Source organism: Doryrhamphus excisus, chromosome 18 (assembly GCF_030265055.1).
Source record: "Doryrhamphus excisus isolate RoL2022-K1 chromosome 18, RoL_Dexc_1.0, whole genome shotgun sequence".
Taxonomy (NCBI): domain Eukaryota; kingdom Metazoa; phylum Chordata; class Actinopteri; order Syngnathiformes; family Syngnathidae; genus Doryrhamphus; species Doryrhamphus excisus.
Genome location: NC_080483.1, coordinates 16,935,562 through 16,956,365, shown reverse-complemented (window position 1 = coordinate 16,956,365; position 20,804 = coordinate 16,935,562). Strand labels below are relative to the sequence as shown.

Here is a 20,804-nt window from a genome sequence, read left to right as displayed (position 1 = left end):
CTGTCGTGTCCACCAAACGTTCTGTTTGGAAGGTCACCCATTAAGGGAACATACAGATGGGTGTCCCGTCTGTCCAAGTGGTGCAGGACATGTACGAGGACTGGAGGACGGTGGTAAGATGTATTAGAGGTGTGACAGAAGACTTCAGGTGGAGGTGGGAGTGCATCAGGGATCGGCTCTGAGCCCCTTCCTGTTTGCTACGGTGACGGACAGGCTGACAGATGAGCTTAGACGAGCATCTCCATGAACTATGATGTTTGGAGATGATATTGGGATTTGTAGTGAGAGTCGGGAACAGGTGGAGGAGATGCTAGAGGAGTGGAGGTTTGCCCCGGGAAGGAGAGGAATGAAGATTAGCCGCACCAAGACGGAGTATAAGTGTGTGTGAATGAGAGGGACCCGAGTGGAAGAGTGAGGTTACAGGGAGAAGAGATACAGAAGGTATGTGTGATAGAAGAGTTTCAGCTAAAATGAAAGGTATCCAAAACTGTGGTGAGACCAGCCATGTTGTTTGCTCTGGAGACAGGAAGCAGAACTCTAGGTAGCAGAGATGAGGATGCTGATGTTCTCATTGGGAGTGACCAGGATGGATAGGATCAGGAAGGAGTACATCATGTTAGATGCCTTGGAGATAAAGTCAGTTATCGGCCAGACAGAGATCATTGGGACATGTCCAGAGGAGAGATAGTGAATATATTGGTGGAAGGATGCTACCAATATTTGGGTATCTGTGAGAAAAAGCTAAATTTGACTTAAGTGTACTTGATGATGGAATACAGACTTTCTAAAAGGAGGTTCAAACAACCTTTAAGAAGTAACAGCTTTAATAAGGATTGTGCAAAGCCAGTATTTGATTCCCTATTTGAACATAAACAGCTGCACATCACAAGAACAGCAAAATGGAAAAAAAACATAATTTGAATATCATACAAAATAATTAATTCATGTCTTCCCAACGTCAACGGTTATGGAGTGAAATTACCGAACAATAGGTGACAGCTAAATATGACACACGGTGCTAAAAAAAAATAGCTATAAAGAAACAAAAATCAAAAATATGTGTTGTTCTTTGCACCATAGAAGACAAAAACATAGGTTACAGTAACGTTTCATACGTCCTTCCAGGTGCTTGATCAATGTTATGTTTATAACAAAATAAAAAAAAGAATACTTTAGGTCAGAAAAGGCAAACAAATACAAACAAATAGTCGACAGTGTATGAAAACATGAAATGAAAAACGTCTGAAATCTTGCATGAAGAAGAAAAAAAACACCTAGTGTCACTTAAATACTGATTACTGTAAAGCTACAAACTCATCCAGTTGACGACTGTTTACATATTTAACCATTGGGCTGTAATATGGTTCAAATAATTAGCATATGTTACTTTTTCTTTACATACAAGATATTAAATTAAGTTTTAGTGCAAACATTTCCGTCCATCAGTATAGTACTCCAGTGCAGCTGTGGCTACAGATATAGATTACCATCACTATGAAGCGCTTTGGGTGTCTGATATCGTGAATAGTTTCAATAGCTTTGTTATGGCGGTAATGCCAAGGGGAAGTAAACGCATCTTCCTTCAATTGGTCAGGATATTTTAATGATTTTGTTGAAACACATTTTCTATATCTTTCATTACATATTTCAATATTTGTTTTATTTTTCGTAGTGTTTATTTGTGAAACATTCAATGGCATTATAGCAAAATATGCATAATGTGTTGAAAGAAGAGCTGTAATATTGCTAAAATAAAAAGCTATTGTTGAGCATATCGAACAAAAATCCATACATCCCTTTTTTTATATCGCTTATCCTCATTAGGGTCGCTGGGGTACGCTGGAGCCTATCCCAGCCGACTTCAGGCAAGAGGCGGGCTACATCCTGGACACCCTGGACTGGAATGCGGGAGGAAACCGGAGTACCCGGAGAAAAACTGCACGCACTGGGAAAACATGCAAACTCCACACAGAGATGCCGAAGCAGGGACTCGAACCAAGGCACTCATTACATACAAACCATTCCATTATAAGTGAATGAAAAATTAAAAATATATATTTTTTTCATTTTCCATTTTCTGTAATACGTGGCAGAAAGTAATTAAAATAAAAAACAGCCAATTTTTTCCTCACCCAGTCAACGGTGCTTCCATCCCGGTAAATTCTCTGAACCAGTACGTCGTCCTTGGCGACCACCACCAGGTCACACCACGCCATGCCCGTCACCATCAGCTCCCCCTGGATGTGCGTGTAGTGGGGGGCGTTGCTTTTCAGGCGCACCACGCCGTTCTCGGAACTCAAAAAGCGGCAGGCCATGAAGCTCTGGAGGCCGGAGCAGCTGACGTGGACCAGTCCGAAGCTGGGATCCTCCTTGGGGTCGTACACCATGCCGTGCGGCAGCGCCCCCAGCCATGGAGTATTCGGGTGGACAACATTACCGCACGGCGACCAGTTGACACACATACTGCGGCAGTACTCTCGGAGCGCTTGACTCTTCACCTCCTCTTCCTCCTTTGATGTGTGAGAACAACTTTTGTTGACCATCTTGAGTACCAGAAGCTTTTGGTCGCTCTGTTTCTGGGGCAGCGATGGGAACGGAGGAGCATCGTTGTGATACGTAAAGGCCTCTCTGGATGATTGGCAGTGCCAGCCAGGACCTTTGGGTACATTACCGAGAGCCGTTTGCATTAATTCAAAATCATCTTGGGTAACAACTTTGGTAATCAGAGGTTGCTTGTCTTCTGGGAAGTCCTTGCAGGCTTGGAAAAGTCTGGTCAGAAAAGGACGGCGACCCGGCGGGCCGGTAACAACGCTGCAAGGCTTGTAGGGCCTCATCCTGGAAGAAGGAACCATACCAGCATCGGTAAAGCAGGAGCGCAAACACGATGACAAAATTTCACCGTTCTTACCTCGGAAATTCTAGGATGGTCTTCTGTAGCGTGTCTTCTGTTAGCTTGTTTTTGGAAGAAGAAAAATAGAAGCTAGTTATTTTATGCAATCAAACATATCTGAGCAACGTAGCGTAGTTTCTAATTGGCTAAATGCTTCAAAAGGATTATGCTAACGTGGCTTTGTATTTGTTTGGTTTGATCGAGATCATTTCACATATGTAATATTCAATAAAAACATGTTAGCATAGTTTGAATTTAAGTGCAAAATAACTCCGTGCCAGCACAAAACTATTTGAAATGATCATATTTTTATCCATAAACAAAAGCCCAGCATTACCAGGTAAAACATTTCATTTGATTCAACTTTATTGTATAAATTGATTGCCAACATGCTCCCAGACTAATAAAAATGAACACACAATACGCAATAAAATTGTTACCAAAATCAATAATTTTCACTATTTATAGCTTGATAAGTTCTAGAAATATCGTTTTTGGTTTTCAAAGAACAAGAAAGTTTGGCGTGCACAGAACTCCGACGACAATGACGCGGTCTAATTAGCTCAATGACAACCAAGTACCGTATTTTCCGGAGTATAAGTGGCACTTTTTTTCCATAGGTTGGCTGTTCCTGCGACTTATACTCCAGAGCGACTTAAAAATGAAAGAAGTGTTTATGTTACATAAACACTAGACACCTTTTCTGTTCGTGTTTATTTTTTTGTGTAGCTGAATAAGCATTGTGTTAGCATATCTTACACCTATTCAGCCTGTTCTCTATTCTTTTATTGTTAGAACTTGCCTTCCGAGAGGACCTAATGTCTGTTTTGGTCAAGTAGTTTGGAAAATAAATTACCCGCAAAAAATGCCACTTATACTCCAGTGCGACTTATGTATGTTTTTTTTCTACCTAATTATGCATTTTTGGCCTTGTGCGACTTATACTCCGGAGCGACTTATACTCCAGAAAATATGGTAGTTCTCCAACCTTGTCATGTGACCAAATAGTATGCCAAACTGTCCTATAAATGGCCTAAAATTTTCTTTCTACTGTAAACCTCGGATATATCGGATTCAATTGTTCCCACTGGTTTTGTCCGATATAAGCGAAATCCGTTATATGCGTATACCGGAAAATGTCCGTTTTACGCATATATGGGATTTATATCCGGTATATGCGTAAATGGGATTTTATCCGTTATAAAAAGGCACTTCCTTGACTATGTTTCCAATGTACCTGGACGCTCAGGCAACGCTGCAAACGCTGCAAATGACGTCGTATAGCGGCCTGTCACCATTCGGCGAATCGGAGCGCCACGATGCGGCCATCCGATATATGCCAGGGAAATTTCATGGAAATGCATTGGAACGGGACTGGAGATTTTGTCCGAAATAGGCGAAATCCGTTATAAAAAATCCGATATATGCAATGAATTTTTATTGGAAATGCATTACAGAAAAATCGGTTCTTTTTTTATCTGTCCGTTGTGAGCGAATTTCCGATATATCCGAGTCCGATATATCCGAGGTTTACTGTATTAGTTTGATCTAGGTCACATGTGTCCAACTCATGCCCGGGGGCCAAATCTGGCCCATGTGGAAATTGGAGTTGGCCTGCCTTGTGGAGTGATCTGCATAATTAAGCAATTCCTTCAGTATGAACTACTAAGTTCCTTTTTCAGTGCTATGGTCGTCATCACATTTTTCCTCTATGTCCTGCCATCCGATTAAAGAAGGACTACAAGGGGACTAAAAAAAAAGACCTAGGCAGAGGTAGCAACGGTGGTAGGAGAGTAATGCCTTATTTTGAGGAGCTCAAAAAATAAAGCACAATAGTCCCCTTTAATTTTTACAGTTATAGGATTAAGTAGTAAGTTAGCTCTCTTTCTACGCTAATATTAGCAGCTAACTATCCAGTTATCTTACCTAGACGACGGTCCTGTTTCATCGTTGTGCTTCCTTTTCAGGTGCTTGTGCACCTCAGTTGCCTTCCACGGCAAATCTGTTTTGCACAGATTTCATTGCACACTTTGCTCTTTTTTTTTTTTTTTAAATGCTCCCACACTTTTGAGCTCCGTTTCTGCCAGGGAGCCATGATACGGTATAACTACCAGGTTTTGAGAGAAAAACAAAGATGTTGATGATTTTAATAAAACATAATGACTATTCAACTAATTGTGGTAGCGCTACAAATAACCACAAATAACAAAAACAAATAATAAGCATTTACCTTTTTGGATGGATTTTTTGGAGGCTCCAGAGATCCTAGATCTTTGTTCAAGATTCCCTCGATGCTGCTTGGCAGAGGACATTCCGAGTCGGTGTTGAGGTTTCCAAAAGCCATATCCTGTAGTGGGGTGTTGGTGTCACGCCTTCCGGTGTCCACCTCGTTGCTGTCACGTTCAAGACACTCAACGGTACTGGTATTCTCAGTACTCATTTCTTCTTCTGGTGCCAAGATTTTATCACATCCAATTTGCTGCCTTTTTGGTATGTTCTGCGGCTCGGAAATGGAGATCTCAGAGCCGTCTTGTACGTCATCCACTGGTGTAGATACCTCCATGTTGGCCACGTTAGGTACAACATCAGCCAGTGGTTCCAGCGTATACGGCTCAGATACTTTGATGTCCAACATTTCAGGCAATGACGTAGATATTTCTGCTTGCTCCTCTTTAGGAATATTAGCGGTTGGCGGCAAAGCTTCGTTAGGTTCCTCTTTAATAACCAGTGGCTCGGATGAATCAAATTGCTCCGTTGGCTCCATTTTTGGCATTTTGGCTAGCGGCTCCGCTGAATCTCGCTCAGGTGTTTGCTCGCTGACAGTAGGAGGTAATCTTTTTTTATCTATTGGGGGAAAGAAAACAAACATTATGGACAGAAAAACAACTTTTACTATATTTTTGAACGGCACCCGCTAAAGAAAGGCGTCTTTGCAAGCAGCCGTTGCTTGGACAGAGCAAAGGAAATGAATGCATGAATCCCTGATCCATTCATCACAACCAGAATCGAATACTGCAACAGTATTCTCTACGGTACACCTTCCAAAACCCTCAACAAACTACAATATATTCAGAACTCGCCTCCTCACCTCCACGCGCTCCACAACACATTACCCCTGTCCTCCAAAACCTCCACTGGCTTCCTGTTCCCCAATGCATTCACTTCAAAATTCTTCTCATCACCTACAAAGCACTCCACGATCTGACCCCCCCCCCCATATCTCACAGACCTCCTCCATCCACACAATCCCCCTCAGACTCCAACATCCTGGCACTCCCCTGTAAGACCAAGCTCCGAATCTGGGGTGACAGACAGAGCCTTCTCCATCCATGCTTGCCCTGACCTTCCCAACTCAAAACCCACCTCTTTAAATCTGGTTTTAATGTCTTTAACTTTTTATACCTGACTGCTGTGCCCCGCCCCGCTTTTACTCATCTTTTAACTGTGTATTAACCAATCAATGTTGTATTTTAATGTTAATCTTTTACTCTGTTTACTTACTTTTATTCAACTCCATTCTTCTGTAAAGTGTCTTTGAGTATTTTGAAAAGCGCTATACAAATAAAATGTATTATTATTATTATTATTATTATTAAGTCAAATGCAAAAGACCAAAGTGGAGAATGCAACAGGGTTCTCTGTGAAGACACGTCCTCCCCTCCAAATTGAGGCCCTTAATTAAGGCTGACTAAGAAGGCATCTAACAGGAGGAGGGTTTCAAGATGGCGCCGAGTGGCATCAACTCAAAGTGTCCATATGAAAATGTTTTCCAATTTAGTTCAAGTGTGTGCTTACTTTTAGTCACACTGTGTCGCTGATGAGCCTAAATGTGTTAAATGTACAATTTTTTTTCAAGTGTGCTTGCCTTGCATATAAAACTAACAGTTACTACTTGGCAATCAGTCGGTCTATTAGCCACAATCAAAAGAGGCGGGGTTTTAGCATTTCTAAATCAACAGTGTAAACACAACTTAAAGTAGAACAAAAGTAACGTTTAGCCGAACAAAACCTTTCGATCACTTTTACTACTTAAATTCAATTGAAAAAGCGAAGTTGGCAACCTTTGGCGGGTACTCGCATCTCTGGATTAGTCGCGTTGTTCAGGAGGGAGCGCAGACCACGGATCTCCTCTTGGTAACTTTTCTCCATCTTCTCCACGTCTCGAAAGAACTCCGAAACCGCCGTGGTAATCCCGTCCATTAGTTTGTTTTTAAGAGTATGCATCGGCATGCTGAGTGTTGACATTTTGTGGAAATGAATGTTTGACAGACGAGTCGATTGTGCTTCTCCAATCACCAAGTGAGTGACATCGATTGAAAACACACACTACCCGGAAAAAGAATTCACATGCTGCTTCTTGTTTTGGTTGGCAGTTGGCAAGCGGCTTGTGGTGTGCATTACCGCCACCTTCTGATAAGGAGGGTGTACTGCAAGAAATAAATCTTTGTGAATGGCCGGTTGTCTGTGTATGAATCTCTCCACATATACAATTTTCCATCAAATCATTTGATGTATGACGCTTTTTTCCCCCCCCCACTTTTTATTATTATTTAATGACTTATATAAGTAATTTTTTAATGAAGGGCACATTTAATAACACATTAATATATTTAATTCCAATGTTATTTATTGACACTTTCGTCATTTAAATCATAAAAATAAATCAATTGTAATATATAATTTCTATATTATTTATAGATTTATTAATTCATTTTAATTCTGTCCCATTTGATCCTCCATAGTATCCCTTGCGAATGTTTATTTTATATATCATCTTCATAAGTTTTTATGTCTGTATTGATGGTTTTACATTTATTGAAGTAATTTGTATATTTTTTCTGTTCCATGACTATATTATCAATACAAATATATAGATATATAATTATACATTTACAGGGAGTCTGACATTTCTGAGATAAAAAGTTGTACATTTACAAGAATAAAGTCATAAAAGTATGATTTTCAAGACCAAAATGTATGGAAATAACTTTATTCTCATAAATTGGACTCCCATTGAAACTTGTTTTTCAGTTTCCAGCAACCAATGACCTCCAGTCCTGTTGACTAAACAAAATATTGGTGTACACGTACAACAGTTTCAATGTTATGTTTCTACCTTACTTCAGTCATATTTCATGAAACGGAACCCATGACTCCAAGGGCCGGCATACAGTTGCATGCAAAATGATGTTAATCAGATTTATTTGCAAAATGTACAAACTTCCAAGCACAACTGAAATACTGTAGCGCAATAAATTATTATTGATGACATTGTGGAAGTGGTCATAATTTTTCTTATGTAATACTGTACATTGTAGGCAACCGCGGTTGTTCCAAATATTGTTGGACGGCCCGTGAATATGTAGAACACCGGCAACTTATAGCACCAGACTAAGTCACATGTACGGGAAAAGTACTAGAGATGGGCATTTACTTGGAAAAAAAACTTGTGGCTTGTGACAAAGGTAGGCAACAATCACCACAATATTTGTTAGGGGCCCAAGGGGACCGATTATACTCATTTTTTGGCCCTTTATCTTGAGTTGTGGACTTTCTGGATCTTCCAGATTCTGCAACTCTTTGTGCAGCATTTCCATGGATTTCCTGCCTCTAACCTAAACTGTGTGTATAATTTATTCCACCCACGGCCCGCCTCCAGGCACGCCCACTCCACCGTGATTGGTCACACTCTCAAGTGCTCCGGAGGACTTCCGGATACGTAGGTCTGTGTGTACTGAGTGCTGGCAATCTGCAGCCCATATAAGGAATCTGGATTGCATTGACGCCACAAAACTGTCTCTACTTTCAGAGCTAACGTCCAACTGCGCAAACGTCATCTAAAAGTTTAACGCAAGAATACAACATTCGAACAACATTTATTGGTCAGAAAAGTGAAAAAAGCATAATAGACACCCTTTAATTCATGTGCTACGATCTGTTTTGTGGACTTAGATCTTCCTTAGGGTTCTACACCAAGCTACTTAGTCCTCGGGTGGGTGGATAACCGAACCGCAGGGCAACCGCTTGACACGCATATTGCGACATTGCAGACCGAGTGCTCCTCTCCGACAACTTTTAAGATTTGCCGGGCTTCATCCTGAAAGAAACCAGTCAACATTGTTAAAACTACTATTAGTTGTACAACATCCACTTTGCATCATTCACTTACCTTGCAGGCCTCTGGATCGTCTCCTGCTGTGAGTCTTCTGGCGTCTTGGTTTAGGAATGATGTTCATGCAATACGAAAAAGAGCCAAAGTAAGACAATTTATTTGCTAACAATTCATGAAAGACATTTTCTAGGTCGAGCAAACTGAGCACACAACACACGCGTATGTATACAAAGTACACATATTTACTTTGTCACGGCATCAAACAGATCATTGTGTGGCCGCAAGAGCTCAACTGAAAGACAATAATGACACCATTGTCTTGGGCACTCAGACACATAGCGAAAGTGTTATTAGCCACCGTGAGACTCTTTTTCTCGACAACCTAATCATCGGGTTAGAAATCGAGAGGTCATAATGGACTCGAACCGAAATCAACACCTTGCCAGAATCAAGGGAGTAGATCGCTAGAGAGATCCATGCCTTGGTCTCCGGCAGGCTACGCTACTGTAACGGCCCTCTCATCGGGCTCTCTAAACGAGCCGTAAAACAGCTGCGGTGCATTCAGAACGCTGCTGCTCGAGTCCTGACTAGAACCAGGAAACACGACCATATTAGTCCAGTGCTCAGGTCTCTGTGCAGGCTTCCTGTCGCTCAGAGAATAGATTTTAAAACAGCTCTTTTCATGGTCTTGGTTATGGCGCCCAGGTACATTTGAGCAACATAAACCATCTTCAGTTCTGAGAAGCTCAGGGAGATGTCTCCTGGGAGGTGTCCAAAGTCGGGACTAAACACGGTTTTATGCTGCTAAAATCTGATATGTGCGACAATCCTCAACTTTGGCGACGTTCATTTGACAACTGGTATTTTATTTGCACTCTTCATTTTGATGTATTTGTTTCATGGAATTTCATGGAATGATTTCGTGTGCCACTTAGGGATGATAGAAAAGTGCAAAAACAAGTGATACAGGAAACAGGTAATTAATTGTCAATAATAGAAACAAGAACATACTCAACCTTCACTTTGATGAGGGGTGATGATGGCGTCCTGGAAGGTGGGACGGCACAGTAAGGGCACAAATAGTCTTCTGCCGTGGGAATGATGTCCTTTTTCCGTGTATGCTCCTCCTCAAAAAGTTCCTTGGGAAATGTCCTTTCCCTTGAAAGACTGCTCAGAGCGACCGTGTGCTCTTCCACCAATCTCTGTCCATCTCCAGATCCGTGGACTCCATCAGGACACTAGAGAGGCGGGCCTCAGTTTCAGCTTCCACTGCCCTCTTTGGAACTTGTTTCCAGGCTTAATCGCGTGTGAGAACATTAGACTGTTCCCGACGTTCCAAACAGTTTGTTGTTGTTCCATACATGTCCGAGGTCACCTCATAGCACCTTTGGGTTGAGCTTCTTGAGAAGAATATGTTTCTTCTAACGCTCATTGGTGTTTTTGGAATGGTACACACGCAGTATTTTTATTTTACCCAACAGCCTTATTTGCATAGCCTTACGTCCTCGGTTGGTCTTCTCGATCTTCTAGTTTCTTCACATAACTTGTTAGGAGAGGAAGTCCTGGTTGTCAACAAAGTCTTCAAATTCATCCTCAAATTTGTTGTTGCTTTCCTTTTCCGCCCTGGCAGCCTCCCCAGGCCTCAGCACACCGTGGATCCCGCTTCTCTTTTTGAATTTGCAAAACCAGCCTTTACTGGCCTTGAACTCGTCGGCACTGCCCCCGGGGCTGTCCCGGGTCAGGGCATTGTGGAGCTCCCTTGCCTTGTCGCATATGAGGGTCTCCGACACTGTGTCGCCCCTCAACTGTTTATGGGTGATCCACTCCAGCAGAACCTTTTCCACTTCTTCCACTTTATCGCTTCTTCTGCTGCTAAGTGTTTTTACCCCTTTTGCCACATCGGCAGCTTTGATGGCTTCTTTTCTCTTCAGGATGGTGGATATGGTTGACTTCGCCATATTGTATTGAATAGCCAGGTCCGAGACTCGGGTGCCGCACTCCCACTTGGCGATGAGTTCCTTTTTCAGTGCTATGGTCGTCATCACATTTTTCCTTTTGGGCCGGTCATCCTTGGTACTCCTCTGTGGTGACATTTGGGATATTTATCACACACAGGAAAAGACAAAGAAAGCACAAATAGAGTTTGACAGTTAATCATCGAGATGCGTACTGGGCTGAGTTTTGGAAGTCAACACCCCTTTTATTCCAAATTTTACCTTTTACACTTATTTGATGGTGTTTTCTGGGTTAGTAAATATAATGTTAGTTAATTAAATGCAACATTTCTTACATTTATTGATGCAATACCTCATTGGCCAATTTTGCCCAGTATTTGAAAAGCAAATGTAGCTTGGCAAACTCTTCTAATGGAATGTCAAAATCCTCAACAAATTGTAATGCCCGTGTTTGTGGTTAAGGAAGATGTAGTCACTCATGCAATACCAATCGTAATGTAAGATATTTAGGCCGTCGTCTGCGTCGTAAAGCGCTCGTTTGCATTAACAAACATTACAGGCAACAACGGTGTAAATGCTACGCGCTAATGATGGATCTGCGCGATCGATCGATAGCGCTGCGCCCGAGATGGATCCATCGTTAGCGCACAAATCGATCGATTTCTGCGCTCATGATCGATGGTATATTACTGCGCCCGGGATGGATGTGTGTAGTTTGTTTAGATGCCGACAGATGGCGGCGCTGAGCGTTGTTGCTTACAAGAATCAACAAGAAGTCGATGCATGCAAATTTAATAATTAATTAATTAATTAATTAATTTTTCTTTGGTTAATTGTCAAGCAGTTCACTTTGTTACCGTTCTCGGCGGGGGGAGTGTGAACCCTAACCCTAACCCTGTCATTGTATGCAATTAGCAGATCAACGATCAACGATTGTCATTATCGGTCTCCAGCGCAAGGCAGTTATATCCATCGTGAGCGCAGAAATCGATCGATTTCTGCGCTAACGATAGATCCATCTCGGGCGCAGCGCTATCGATCGATCACGCAGATCCATCGTTAGCGCGTAATATAAACATGCTAACCCAGCTAGCTTCCATTCGCACTCCATAAGAGAGTATTTTCGCCGTTTTGTCATCGTTTCACCGATGTTTCAGGCCGGTATATCAACATGTTTAGTTTGATTAGTTAGTTAGTGTTTGTGATGAGATTCTGCCAGGATTATTAAGCGATCCGCTGGGGAAATATTTCCCTCACAGACATTCCTTCTCCTTGCAAAGACAACACTTCATTCACATGATGTCAATTTCTGCATGATTCCGCTTTTAACATTCATTTGTATTCTGAAGATCGCATAATAACAGCTTACGCCACAAGATCGGGCCGATGCGGTTGCGGTATAACACTCCCTCGATAAGCGCGCCTCAAAGCTGGTTGCTACACGACTCCTGTCACTCGCAAGAAAAAGAAAACGCAACACCGACATGAGGACATATCTGCGGTGAAGTTCGTTTTACCTTGAATATTCAGCTCCATAGATAGAGCTGTAGTTACCTTTCACTGGGCCGGGATTGCTGTGTCATTGTGCGAGGGGGGGGGCTGCTCTAACCACTAGGGACCGTCATTAAATTACTATTGCGTCAAAGAGAGCTTGTTAAAAAAAAGGTCACACCAGGTTATAAGCATATATTTCCGAAAAATGTGGGTTCAAATGTAAATTATTGAGATAAAAAACAGCTGAGGGTCCAATAAATGTACTAATGCAAGGCACCATATTTCTCGTACCTGGTCGTCTGTATGGGTGATGTGCTTGAGCAGATACATTATCATCGCATGAAGCGGGTAGAACTGAATACAGTCAAGTGGAGACAGAATTGTCCAGTGGAAAATGAGTATTCATGCCCTCTGGAGAAAACATTTCAAAGTAATTATGCAAATGTGAAAAAAGCATGAAAAAGATTTTACCTTTTTGTATGAGTTCTTTTGAAGTTCCAGTATTCCCTCGCTACTATTCGACCGAAAGCGTTCCGTTTTTCTGTGGAAGTTTCCAACAGCCATATCCCGCAGCGAGGTCGTGATGTCACGCCTTTCAGCGTGTTCTTCTTGGGCATCGCTTTTAAAACGCTCTGCTGTGATGCAGTTGTTTGTTTGTTCGCTTTCTCGTTCTGGTACCTGGCACCCATCATATTCAAGTTGCCGCTCAATGGATATGTTGGGTGCTGACTTTGAAACCATCGCTGGCGAGACGGATATTTCCGTTTGCTCCTCTTTAAGTATATTCACCTGTGGCTTGGATTCTTCTGTTTGCTCATCTTCGGATATATTGGTAAATTTATCTCTCTGGTCCATTTTAGGTAGTTGAGTCAGTGGCTCTGGTAATTCTGGTAATTCCACGGGTGTGTTTAGTTCAGGTTGTTGCTCTCTGACAGCTGTAGCTGATCTAGTGGATCTATTGTGATCTATTGAGGGGAAAGAAGAGAAATGCTTATATTTTACAGTGGTTATAACAAAAATATGACATCTGATTTGTTGACATGTGAGAGATTCATAACAGAATATTTTACATGCGTAATAGAAACATAAGTTACAAACCAATATTGTGTGAATTCATACGCGGGTTTCTCCTATTGTACAATAAAAACCGCAAACGCTCGTTCTCCTCTTGGTATCCTCTGACGATATGCTCCACTTCTTTAAATATCTCCATGGCGGCATAAGTAAACCGTTCCGTTAAACGGGACTGGAACTTGTGCAGCAGGCTAACGGTCGACATTTCGGAACAATTTAACACTTAAAACTACGACTATTCTCTTTTTTGCCCGGTTCGCTGACGGCAAACAAATCAACGAAAACACCAAACGTCAGACAAACCGGAACAGGAAGTGGCTGCGTTTCCGGTTTGAATTGTTTCTCGAAAAATATAACAAAAAAAAGGTACACAGTGAAGAGAAAACGCTGTAATGTTGATAAAAAATTGCTAATAATAACAAAGCGTTGTTTTTTACGACCCTTGTCGGATTAAGACCCGAGTGCTGTAACGTCAAAAACACTACACTACACAAAACACTACATAGCCTATACGGTAGGGGGCGGCCGCGAGTTACCTTGTTTAGCATCCACTGCAGATTTGATCTCACCGAAGAAGAAGAGCGGTGGGCAGGCTGATGGTGACAGGCGAATGAACAGCTTCTCTCAACAACTAACTGGATAAGGAGAAGACATTACAGGATAGCTTGATGGCCATTATTTCCACCGTGGTTAAGCTCCGGAACGCGTAACCGCTCGTCTATTCGCACAGACCGCGGTGCCAGTCAAATACGGCGGCGGCAAAGCCATCATACACCTACGCTTCGAGTTTGAGGTAACGTTCACTCGAAAGAGAGGTAACACATCAGTCTTGAAGGGTTGGAATTGAGTCCGTACGACATCACCCGCTTCGGCTGTCAGGATAGCATCGACACCCCGTGAAGATGGGTGACATCAAGCCGTCGACGTCTCACACTTTTCAGTCGGAGGTAAGCAAAAGAGTCCGTAATTGCGGGAAGTAACAACTGTTGGATGTCGAGTGCTTTTTGCATAATGCTAACAATGCTAGCAAGTGTTCCTCTTGCTCGGGCTGCTTATCACACCGCTAGCTGCCATGCGCTAATGTTGACAGAACGTTACAAAAATGTGGCTTACGCAAATGTTTCGCCGACTTTAAACTCATGATGTTGCTTTTTTTGTGCGTGTGTGTGTGTGCGTGGACTCCTAGCTTTACTCAAGACAGCACCGGTAAGGATGTGTTGTTGTTCAAGCTAGCATAACGAAACATTCCATCACCCTAATGGCTAACATGCGCTAACTAGCTTTATCTGGAAGTAAAAATACAACCTGGTAGTAAAAAATACACCCTAGCAAGTGACGGAAAGTCAATGTTATAGTTTGGCGATGACGTGCCGGGCGAAATCACGTAAAGTTGTTTTTGTTTAACTCCACGGCTAGCTCCGTGTCGTGGGGTACTGTTTGTTGTATCTGTCAGTTAGCTTTATCGGTGGGGGTTGGTAGCATGAAAAATGTTCTTTCGCGTTTATTTTCGACCGAAAGGCGTTGCTGTCATTGTCTGCCCGTTGTTATGAGTGGGGATCTGTGGAGTTTTGCAACTGTCGAGAAGTTTATGAGATTGTGGACAGCTGACTTTATGCCATGACTTCTCTTGCAGGGTTTCAGTCCGCCTTACAGGAAGAGAAAGAGGACAGTGGAGGACTTTAACCAGTTTTGCACATTTGTCTTGGCCTATGCTGGTTACATCCCGTACCCCCAAGAGGTAAGTAAGGTTTCACGCTATTTTTCTTCAATATGTTAGTGTTGACAAGCTAGCTAAGCAGTATACTGCATTTAAAAACCATGTAAACAACATCTGATGCAAAATATTAATAGCAATGCCGTGTTTTGTTTGTTCACTACATCATGGTGTCTTTTTTTTTGTATTTTGGAAACCTTATTATGGTAATGGTAATGGTTTTATTTCATTTGAACATGCATCAGATTACAATTGAGTGCATCATAATCAGTTCCCAGTTCCACATGTCCAAAAGGAGTAGGAAGAAGCAAAGCTTATTAAATCCTACCCCTCCATCTGGTACTTTTATAATCAGTAACTGTTACATTTGTTCACTTCCTGCTTTCCATAGTACAGTTTAAGGTTTTTTTGTTGTTTTTTTTTTTTTAAATAATGCACCTCGTACCAAAGTATTATCACATACTACAGTATTAATTGGCCCCGTACCCTAGAAACCGCCCACGAATGATACGGGAAAAGGCCGAAATGATACTGTGTCAAAGCCCAGGGCAGTGATACTGATAAAATATAGAGTTTAACCATGTCCGGTATCAGCCCCCGTAGCTGTCCACTCAGAGCGCGCTGCTCTGGTATCGTGCCCGTGAAACAACCAATCAGAGAACAGCGCACGAGCGTGAACACACGGCGTTTGTTTTGCTGCCGTCAACATGCCGTTTTGTGCTCTGTCAACATGTCAGCGGTTAAATAGTAAATAGTAGTATAATAGTAATATGTGACCAATAGTATGTGATAATAAGATCATCACATGGTTTGTCTGGTATCAGGCCCAGTATCATGCCCCCGCGTGCCAGTATCAGCCCCAGACCGTCAAGCATAAACACAGGGGGCCCTCTTCCATTGTTGTTTGGCAAATAAAGCAGTATTTTTTATTTATTTCGCACACCACCTTCCACATTTCAGGTGTGGGCGTCTTGCTTCTTACGGCAGGAAATGTGATTTTTATTGTTTCAGAACTCGTCACTGCGTAGTACGTCCAGCCCCCCCAACAGCACCGGCAGCACAGTCGATAGCGACGGCTGGACCCCGGGCCTGTCGCCGTCCTGTCCGCAGCGCCCCTCCACGATCCCCCTGGACAGGAGCAGGAATCGGCCGCAACTGGGCGTCACACTGTCCGCTCACACCAAAAAAGACGTGAGCCGAATGTTTAAAATAATTTAATCCTAATTGTTTTTTGTTTTTTTTTTAAAACTCAGAATACTTTTGCTTTTCTGCAGCACACGTTCACCTCCCTGCATGCCGACGATCGAAGAAAAGCAGAGAAGCTGAAGAAGAAAAAGAGGAGAAAGGAGAAGGAGCTTCAGACTGATGAGGAGCAGGGGCGGTCTCGCTTGAGCATCCCGGGGCTGCAGCCCCCTTTCCCGTTGGGCGGCTTGCCCATAAAAGAGGAACCGGAGGACGACATCAGCATTTCCCTCCACCCCCAGCATGCGTCCGTCCCGTCCTCTTGCAAAGAGGAGCCCAAAGAAGAGCGCCGCTCCGGGGATGGACAAGACCTGGAGGACGGGGCGGTCAAGGTGCAGAAAGTCGAGGGGCTTCCAGGAAACAGGACGGTCTTTCGTCAGGGGAAGCAGGTGGTGTTCCGAGACGAAGATGGATCAGGAGAGGATGAGGACATCATGGTGGACTCGGGTGAGCGTTTACGATTCCTCTTTTCAGTTCAGGTTGCTGTTCTTTTTTGAATGAAATGTCTGAATTTATGCATTATTTTTGGAAATGAGTCTTCTTTGTTTGCTGGCCCAATGTTGGTGTGAGCCTTTTTTGAATGACACCCTTATTTTGTTAACACAAGTAAACTCGATGCAGCCCAAAGTGGTTTTATTTTGAAGGCCGGAAGTGTGTTTCGTGGGTTGCCAACCGTCTTTATTTAAATCCTCCCTTGTCCTCTCAGACGACGACTCGTGGGACCTGGTGACGTGTTTCTGCATGAAGCCGTTCGCCGGGCGGGCCATGATCGAGTGCAACAAGTGCAACACCTGGATCCACCTGTCGTGCGCCAAGATCCGCAAGAGCCACGTGCCGGAAACGTACACGTGCCAGAGCTGCCGGGACACCCACGGCCCCGCCGACGCCCGCCGCTCGCACCGCTCCCGCATCGGCCCGCGGAAGCACCTGCTCGAATGAACTCCACGGCCAACTCCGGCCTCCGGTCGGTCGGTCGGGGGCGATCCCTCCTGGGTGGACCTGCATCGAGCGTCCTCGCTCTACAGATGTGTACTCGTGCTTCCCTCCAGACTCTTCTGCGTCAGGCAATCACTGAAAGACACGTCTGTAGGTGACCTTAGCATAGCGGCGTACCTCTACTGTAGGGACCCTAGGGACCCCAGGGACCCCGGGGTCTTGTGAACACTGGAAAACTGCCATATCGAGTCCCTCCACAAACCGCCGCCGGGATGTGTCGGAAAGACTCTTTGCACTTTTTCTCACTTAAAGTCAACCCTTTTGGCAACAGGGACGGGCGTGTTGTTGGTATGAAACCGGAGCGGATTTCTCCCAGCAGCCTCTTGGTGGCGTTGCCCCGAGCGGCTGTTCAGGAGGAGGAAACAAGCTAAGCCTTGAGATGATTGCTTCAGATGGTGCTATAGTATTAAGCTGATAATCCAATAGAACAAAGATGTAGTCCGCATCTGCGTCATCTGTCTGTCTTTAAGTTTATTGTGGCAAAAGCGAAGCCCCACGGGGGGGGCGGGGGGGTCGTTCTTCTCGCCTCTTCTCAAACCGTCTTCCAACCTTGTTTGCCGTGTGTATCAATATGATAGTCGGCCAGCCAGCCAGCCGGGGGCGTTGGCACTACATCCCGTGTTTTTGTTTGGAATATATTTGTTCCTTTTCACGCTGACGCTTTCAGAGACAAATCTATTTATAGAAAGGCCATTCAGCTTCAACTGGAATAGTGTTTAATATGCATGGGAGTGATTCGAGTGAGAAAGTCAATGCATGTGCTGCTATGAAAAATCTATACTTTGTTTCATTTTATAAGGATCTACTTTGGTGTGTGTGTGTGTGTGTGTGTGTGTGCGGGCATGTGAGAGCGTGACATCACGACCAGTCTCATCACTTCCTCCCAACAGTATTTTTTTACAGTCGTATTCCCTCAAGCTTGCTGCCATTTGGATGGAATATTTGAGCAGATGTGCCATGGACCTGTTTGTGTGGGTTATACTTTGCGTGGAATTAAACAAAAGCCATACTCCTGTACAGTGACCAACGTTAAAACTCCCGAGCCGCGGACACGGAATCCCAGACTGAAGAACGACACGGTCGGCGAACTGGTGAAGCACATACCACGCGCCTGTGATGTCGCGTTGCGAGCGATATAAATCCGAAGCCACTTGGGAGAGCCTGAAGCCCTCGTTAGAATTCTAACATAAATCTGTAATTAGCTGGGTTGTCCTCTGCCCTTTTATCGACAAGCATCATCTGTACTGTGGTGAAAACTGTTTCTATGAAACTATTGTAAATAAAGAGTTACCGTTTTATGCGTTTGTTGGTGTTGTTCATATCACGTCATTCCCCAACCCCAATAAATTGATTTTGAACTGCTTATTTTTTATTCATGTGTTGAACCGTTTACAGACGAGAGAGAAATCCTCTTCCAATAGACGCTAAACATTAATACGGGGACGTTTGGGATGACGGACTGGGATGTAACCGATTTTGAGCGAGTGTCCGCTGGCCTCGCAGACACCTGACACTCAAAGTAATCGGATCTCATTTGATGAGTTGTAACATATTTTAAAGCAACACAAACACACAAAGAGAATAACGACAAGTCAATGGTCCCACCCGATTCACAAACTCAGTGCAAAAACAAAAAAAGTGTTTTTTTCTCTGTTCCAGTCCCTATCATAATTGGTGCTACAGTACCGTAATCTGATTGGACAAGAGCTTGCTGCCTGTGCTACAACACATACTGTACAACAGTATATGCGGAAAGTGCAGCATTAGAATAGTTCATCTAAAAAAAAACATGGAAAAATATACAGTAACATGTTCTAGAGTGGCTCAGGTATTATCACGTGTAATACGTAGTAGCAGCAGCCATAGTGTCATTTTCTTAGTGCTAAATTTCAAGAAATATGACATTTTAAATTTGAAAGGGAGCATTAATTATATCAAGTTTTGTAATCCATAATTGAGATCATCTGACTGGTTCCTAAAATGAGCGATGATGTCACTTCCCTTTCCTTTCTAATCCATAGTTCGACATCAGACACTGCAGTTCACTAAAATATGTTGATATGACTTAAAACCTTACCAAAAACCTGTAAAAGAAACCCTCAATCCAAGTCAGCCTAGACTTGATGCAGCGTATACAGTAAACCTCGGATATATCGGACTCGGATATATCGGAAATTCGCTCACAACGGACAGATAAAAAAGAACCGATTTTTCTGTAATGCATTTCCAATAAAAATTCATTGCATATATCGGATTTTTTATAACGGATTTCGCCTATTTCGGACAAAATCTCCAGTCCCGTTTCCGATGCATTTCCATGAAATTTCCCTGGCATATATCGGATGGCCGCATCGTGGCGCTCCGATTCGCCGAATCGTGACAGGCCGCTATACGACGTCATGTGCCTGCGCGTCCAGGTACATTGGAAACATAGTCAAGGAAGTGCCTTTTTATAACAGATAAAATCCCATTTACGCATATACCGGATATAAATCCCATATATGCGTAAAACGGACATTTTCCGGTATACGCATATAACGGATTTCGCTTATATCGGACAAAACCAGTGGGAACAATTGAATCCGATATATCCGAGGTTTACTGTATTAAGTATATTAATAGGAAGGTTCTGAAGGACGTAAGGTGACACAAATAGGATGAGGTCCACAACGATATGAGGTAAAACAGCACCTTTTTGGGAACTCTTTGCCGATCAATGACGGAATTGGAATCGGTCCTTCTTTCCGGTGTGTATCCGACGCTGTCCTCGTGTCAAGCAGACGTGGTAGAAACTCGGAGTAGGGAAAGAGGAGAGGCGGGATTCACTAATACCATCAGAGAGGGGGGTCCAAAAAGCGGACTTCTGTCCAACAGTTTTTGTTCCTTCATTGCATTCCGTGTCTTCAGCTCCTAAGACTCGGTTTCGATCCTGTGAGCTGATGAGACAAAAGCAAAGAGTTGCTGCGTGAGTCCAGGTATTGAATTGGTAAACACAGCGGCCTCACGTCCGGCCAATAAGCTCCACGGCACCGGTGGAGCCTCTGACAAAGTGTGTCCGACAATGAGTGATTGTCATTGTCATTTAACCATTTATCATCAACTCCTATACCCACTAAATTAAAAAGTGTTGTTCGCAGTAGTCAGGAAGTACATTGGCAGTGTGACCAATCACAGTGGAGTGGGCGTGGCCAGAGGTGGACCATGGGTGGACTCAAAGAAAACACACCGTTTTGGCGGGAAGCACAAATCCAAGGAAATACAGCTGGAATAGGTGCCGATTCTGGAAGATCTAGAAAGTTTTTTGTGTGGGTTATTGTGTTTAGCTGC

The 20,804-nt window shown here is 43.3% G+C and overlaps 4 protein-coding genes across 11 annotated transcripts in view; 1 reads left to right on the top strand and 3 right to left on the bottom strand.

Annotated features, from left to right (window-relative positions):
* The window catches only part of LOC131105915 (dnaJ homolog subfamily C member 11), a 166,876-nt gene that overhangs the window by 73,583 nt on the left and 72,489 nt on the right, over positions 1-20,804 (bottom strand). Inside the window, exon 16 of one of the 5 annotated variants that reach the window (XM_058054421.1) lies at positions 18,201-20,413. The exons of the other annotated variants lie outside the window; for them this stretch is intronic. Coding sequence (XP_057910404.1) covers positions 20,388-20,413 — 26 coding nt within the window. The 3' untranslated portion in view covers positions 18,201-20,387. Of the gene's footprint in view, positions 1-18,200; positions 20,414-20,804 lie in introns of those variants that run through there. 5 annotated transcript variants of the gene reach the window in all.
* On the bottom strand, positions 828-7,224 carry LOC131105917 (uncharacterized). The gene is made up of 4 exons (XM_058054427.1): positions 6,952-7,224; positions 5,121-5,734; positions 2,909-2,952; positions 828-2,835 (listed from the first exon to the last, which is right to left on the bottom strand). Exons 1-4 carry the CDS (start codon positions 7,133-7,135, stop codon positions 2,064-2,066), a joined length of 1,614 nt encoding a protein of 537 aa, XP_057910410.1. The 5' UTR covers positions 7,136-7,224; the 3' UTR covers positions 828-2,063.
* LOC131105920 (tigger transposable element-derived protein 2-like) lies at positions 7,896-14,950 on the bottom strand. 4 transcript variants are annotated; one of them, XM_058054435.1, is made up of 6 exons: positions 14,062-14,950; positions 12,923-13,416; positions 12,743-12,805; positions 10,019-11,083; positions 9,060-9,103; positions 7,896-8,987 (listed from the first exon to the last, which is right to left on the bottom strand). In XM_058054435.1, exons 2-4 carry the CDS (start codon positions 13,304-13,306, stop codon positions 10,550-10,552), a joined length of 981 nt encoding a protein of 326 aa, XP_057910418.1. In that variant the 5' UTR covers positions 13,307-13,416; positions 14,062-14,950; the 3' UTR covers positions 7,896-8,987; positions 9,060-9,103; positions 10,019-10,549. The 4 variants fall into 4 exon arrangements, with proteins under 4 accessions (XP_057910418.1, XP_057910416.1, XP_057910419.1 ...); XM_058054433.1 differs by lacking the exon at positions 14,062-14,950 and adding an exon at positions 13,550-14,009 and having other exon boundaries at positions 7,897-8,987; XM_058054436.1 differs by lacking the exons at positions 12,743-12,805; positions 14,062-14,950 and adding an exon at positions 13,550-14,008 and having other exon boundaries at positions 7,897-8,987; positions 13,241-13,416.
* On the top strand, positions 14,086-18,789 carry phf13 (PHD finger protein 13). Its single transcript, XM_058054437.1, has 5 exons — positions 14,086-14,472; positions 15,159-15,263; positions 16,251-16,430; positions 16,514-16,928; positions 17,188-18,789. The coding sequence occupies exons 1-5, from the start codon at positions 14,428-14,430 to the stop codon at positions 17,418-17,420; spliced, it is 978 nt and encodes a 325-aa protein (XP_057910420.1). The 5' UTR covers positions 14,086-14,427; the 3' UTR covers positions 17,421-18,789.

Bases quoted from the DNA above. Each gene is read 5' to 3' on its own strand.
- LOC131105917 (XM_058054427.1), bottom strand. From the start codon at position 7,135: ATGTCAACACTCAGCATGCCGATGCATACTCTTAAAAACAAACTAATG. The intron at 5,735-6,951 runs GTTGCCAACTTC...TTCCCCCAATAG, and splicing joins GATGCGAGTACCCGCCAAAG to ATAAAAAAAGATTACCTCCT. The intron at 2,836-2,908 runs GTAAGAACGGTG...TCCTTCTTCCAG, and splicing joins ACCATCCTAGAATTTCCGAG to GATGAGGCCCTACAAGCCTT.
- LOC131105920 (XM_058054433.1), bottom strand. From the start codon at position 13,730: ATGTCGACCGTTAGCCTGCTGCACAAGTTCCAGTCCCGTTTAACGGAA. The intron at 13,417-13,549 runs GTTTGTAACTTA...TCCCCTCAATAG, and splicing joins TATGAATTCACACAATATTG to ATCACAATAGATCCACTAGA. The intron at 11,084-12,742 runs GTACGAGAAATA...ATGTCACCACAG, and splicing joins TCACCCATACAGACGACCAG to AGGAGTACCAAGGATGACCG.
- phf13 (XM_058054437.1), top strand. From the start codon at position 14,428: ATGGGTGACATCAAGCCGTCGACGTCTCACACTTTTCAGTCGGAG. The intron at 15,264-16,250 runs GTAAGTAAGGTT...TTATTGTTTCAG, and splicing joins ACATCCCGTACCCCCAAGAG to AACTCGTCACTGCGTAGTAC. The intron at 16,431-16,513 runs GTGAGCCGAATG...GCTTTTCTGCAG, and splicing joins CCGCTCACACCAAAAAAGAC to CACACGTTCACCTCCCTGCA.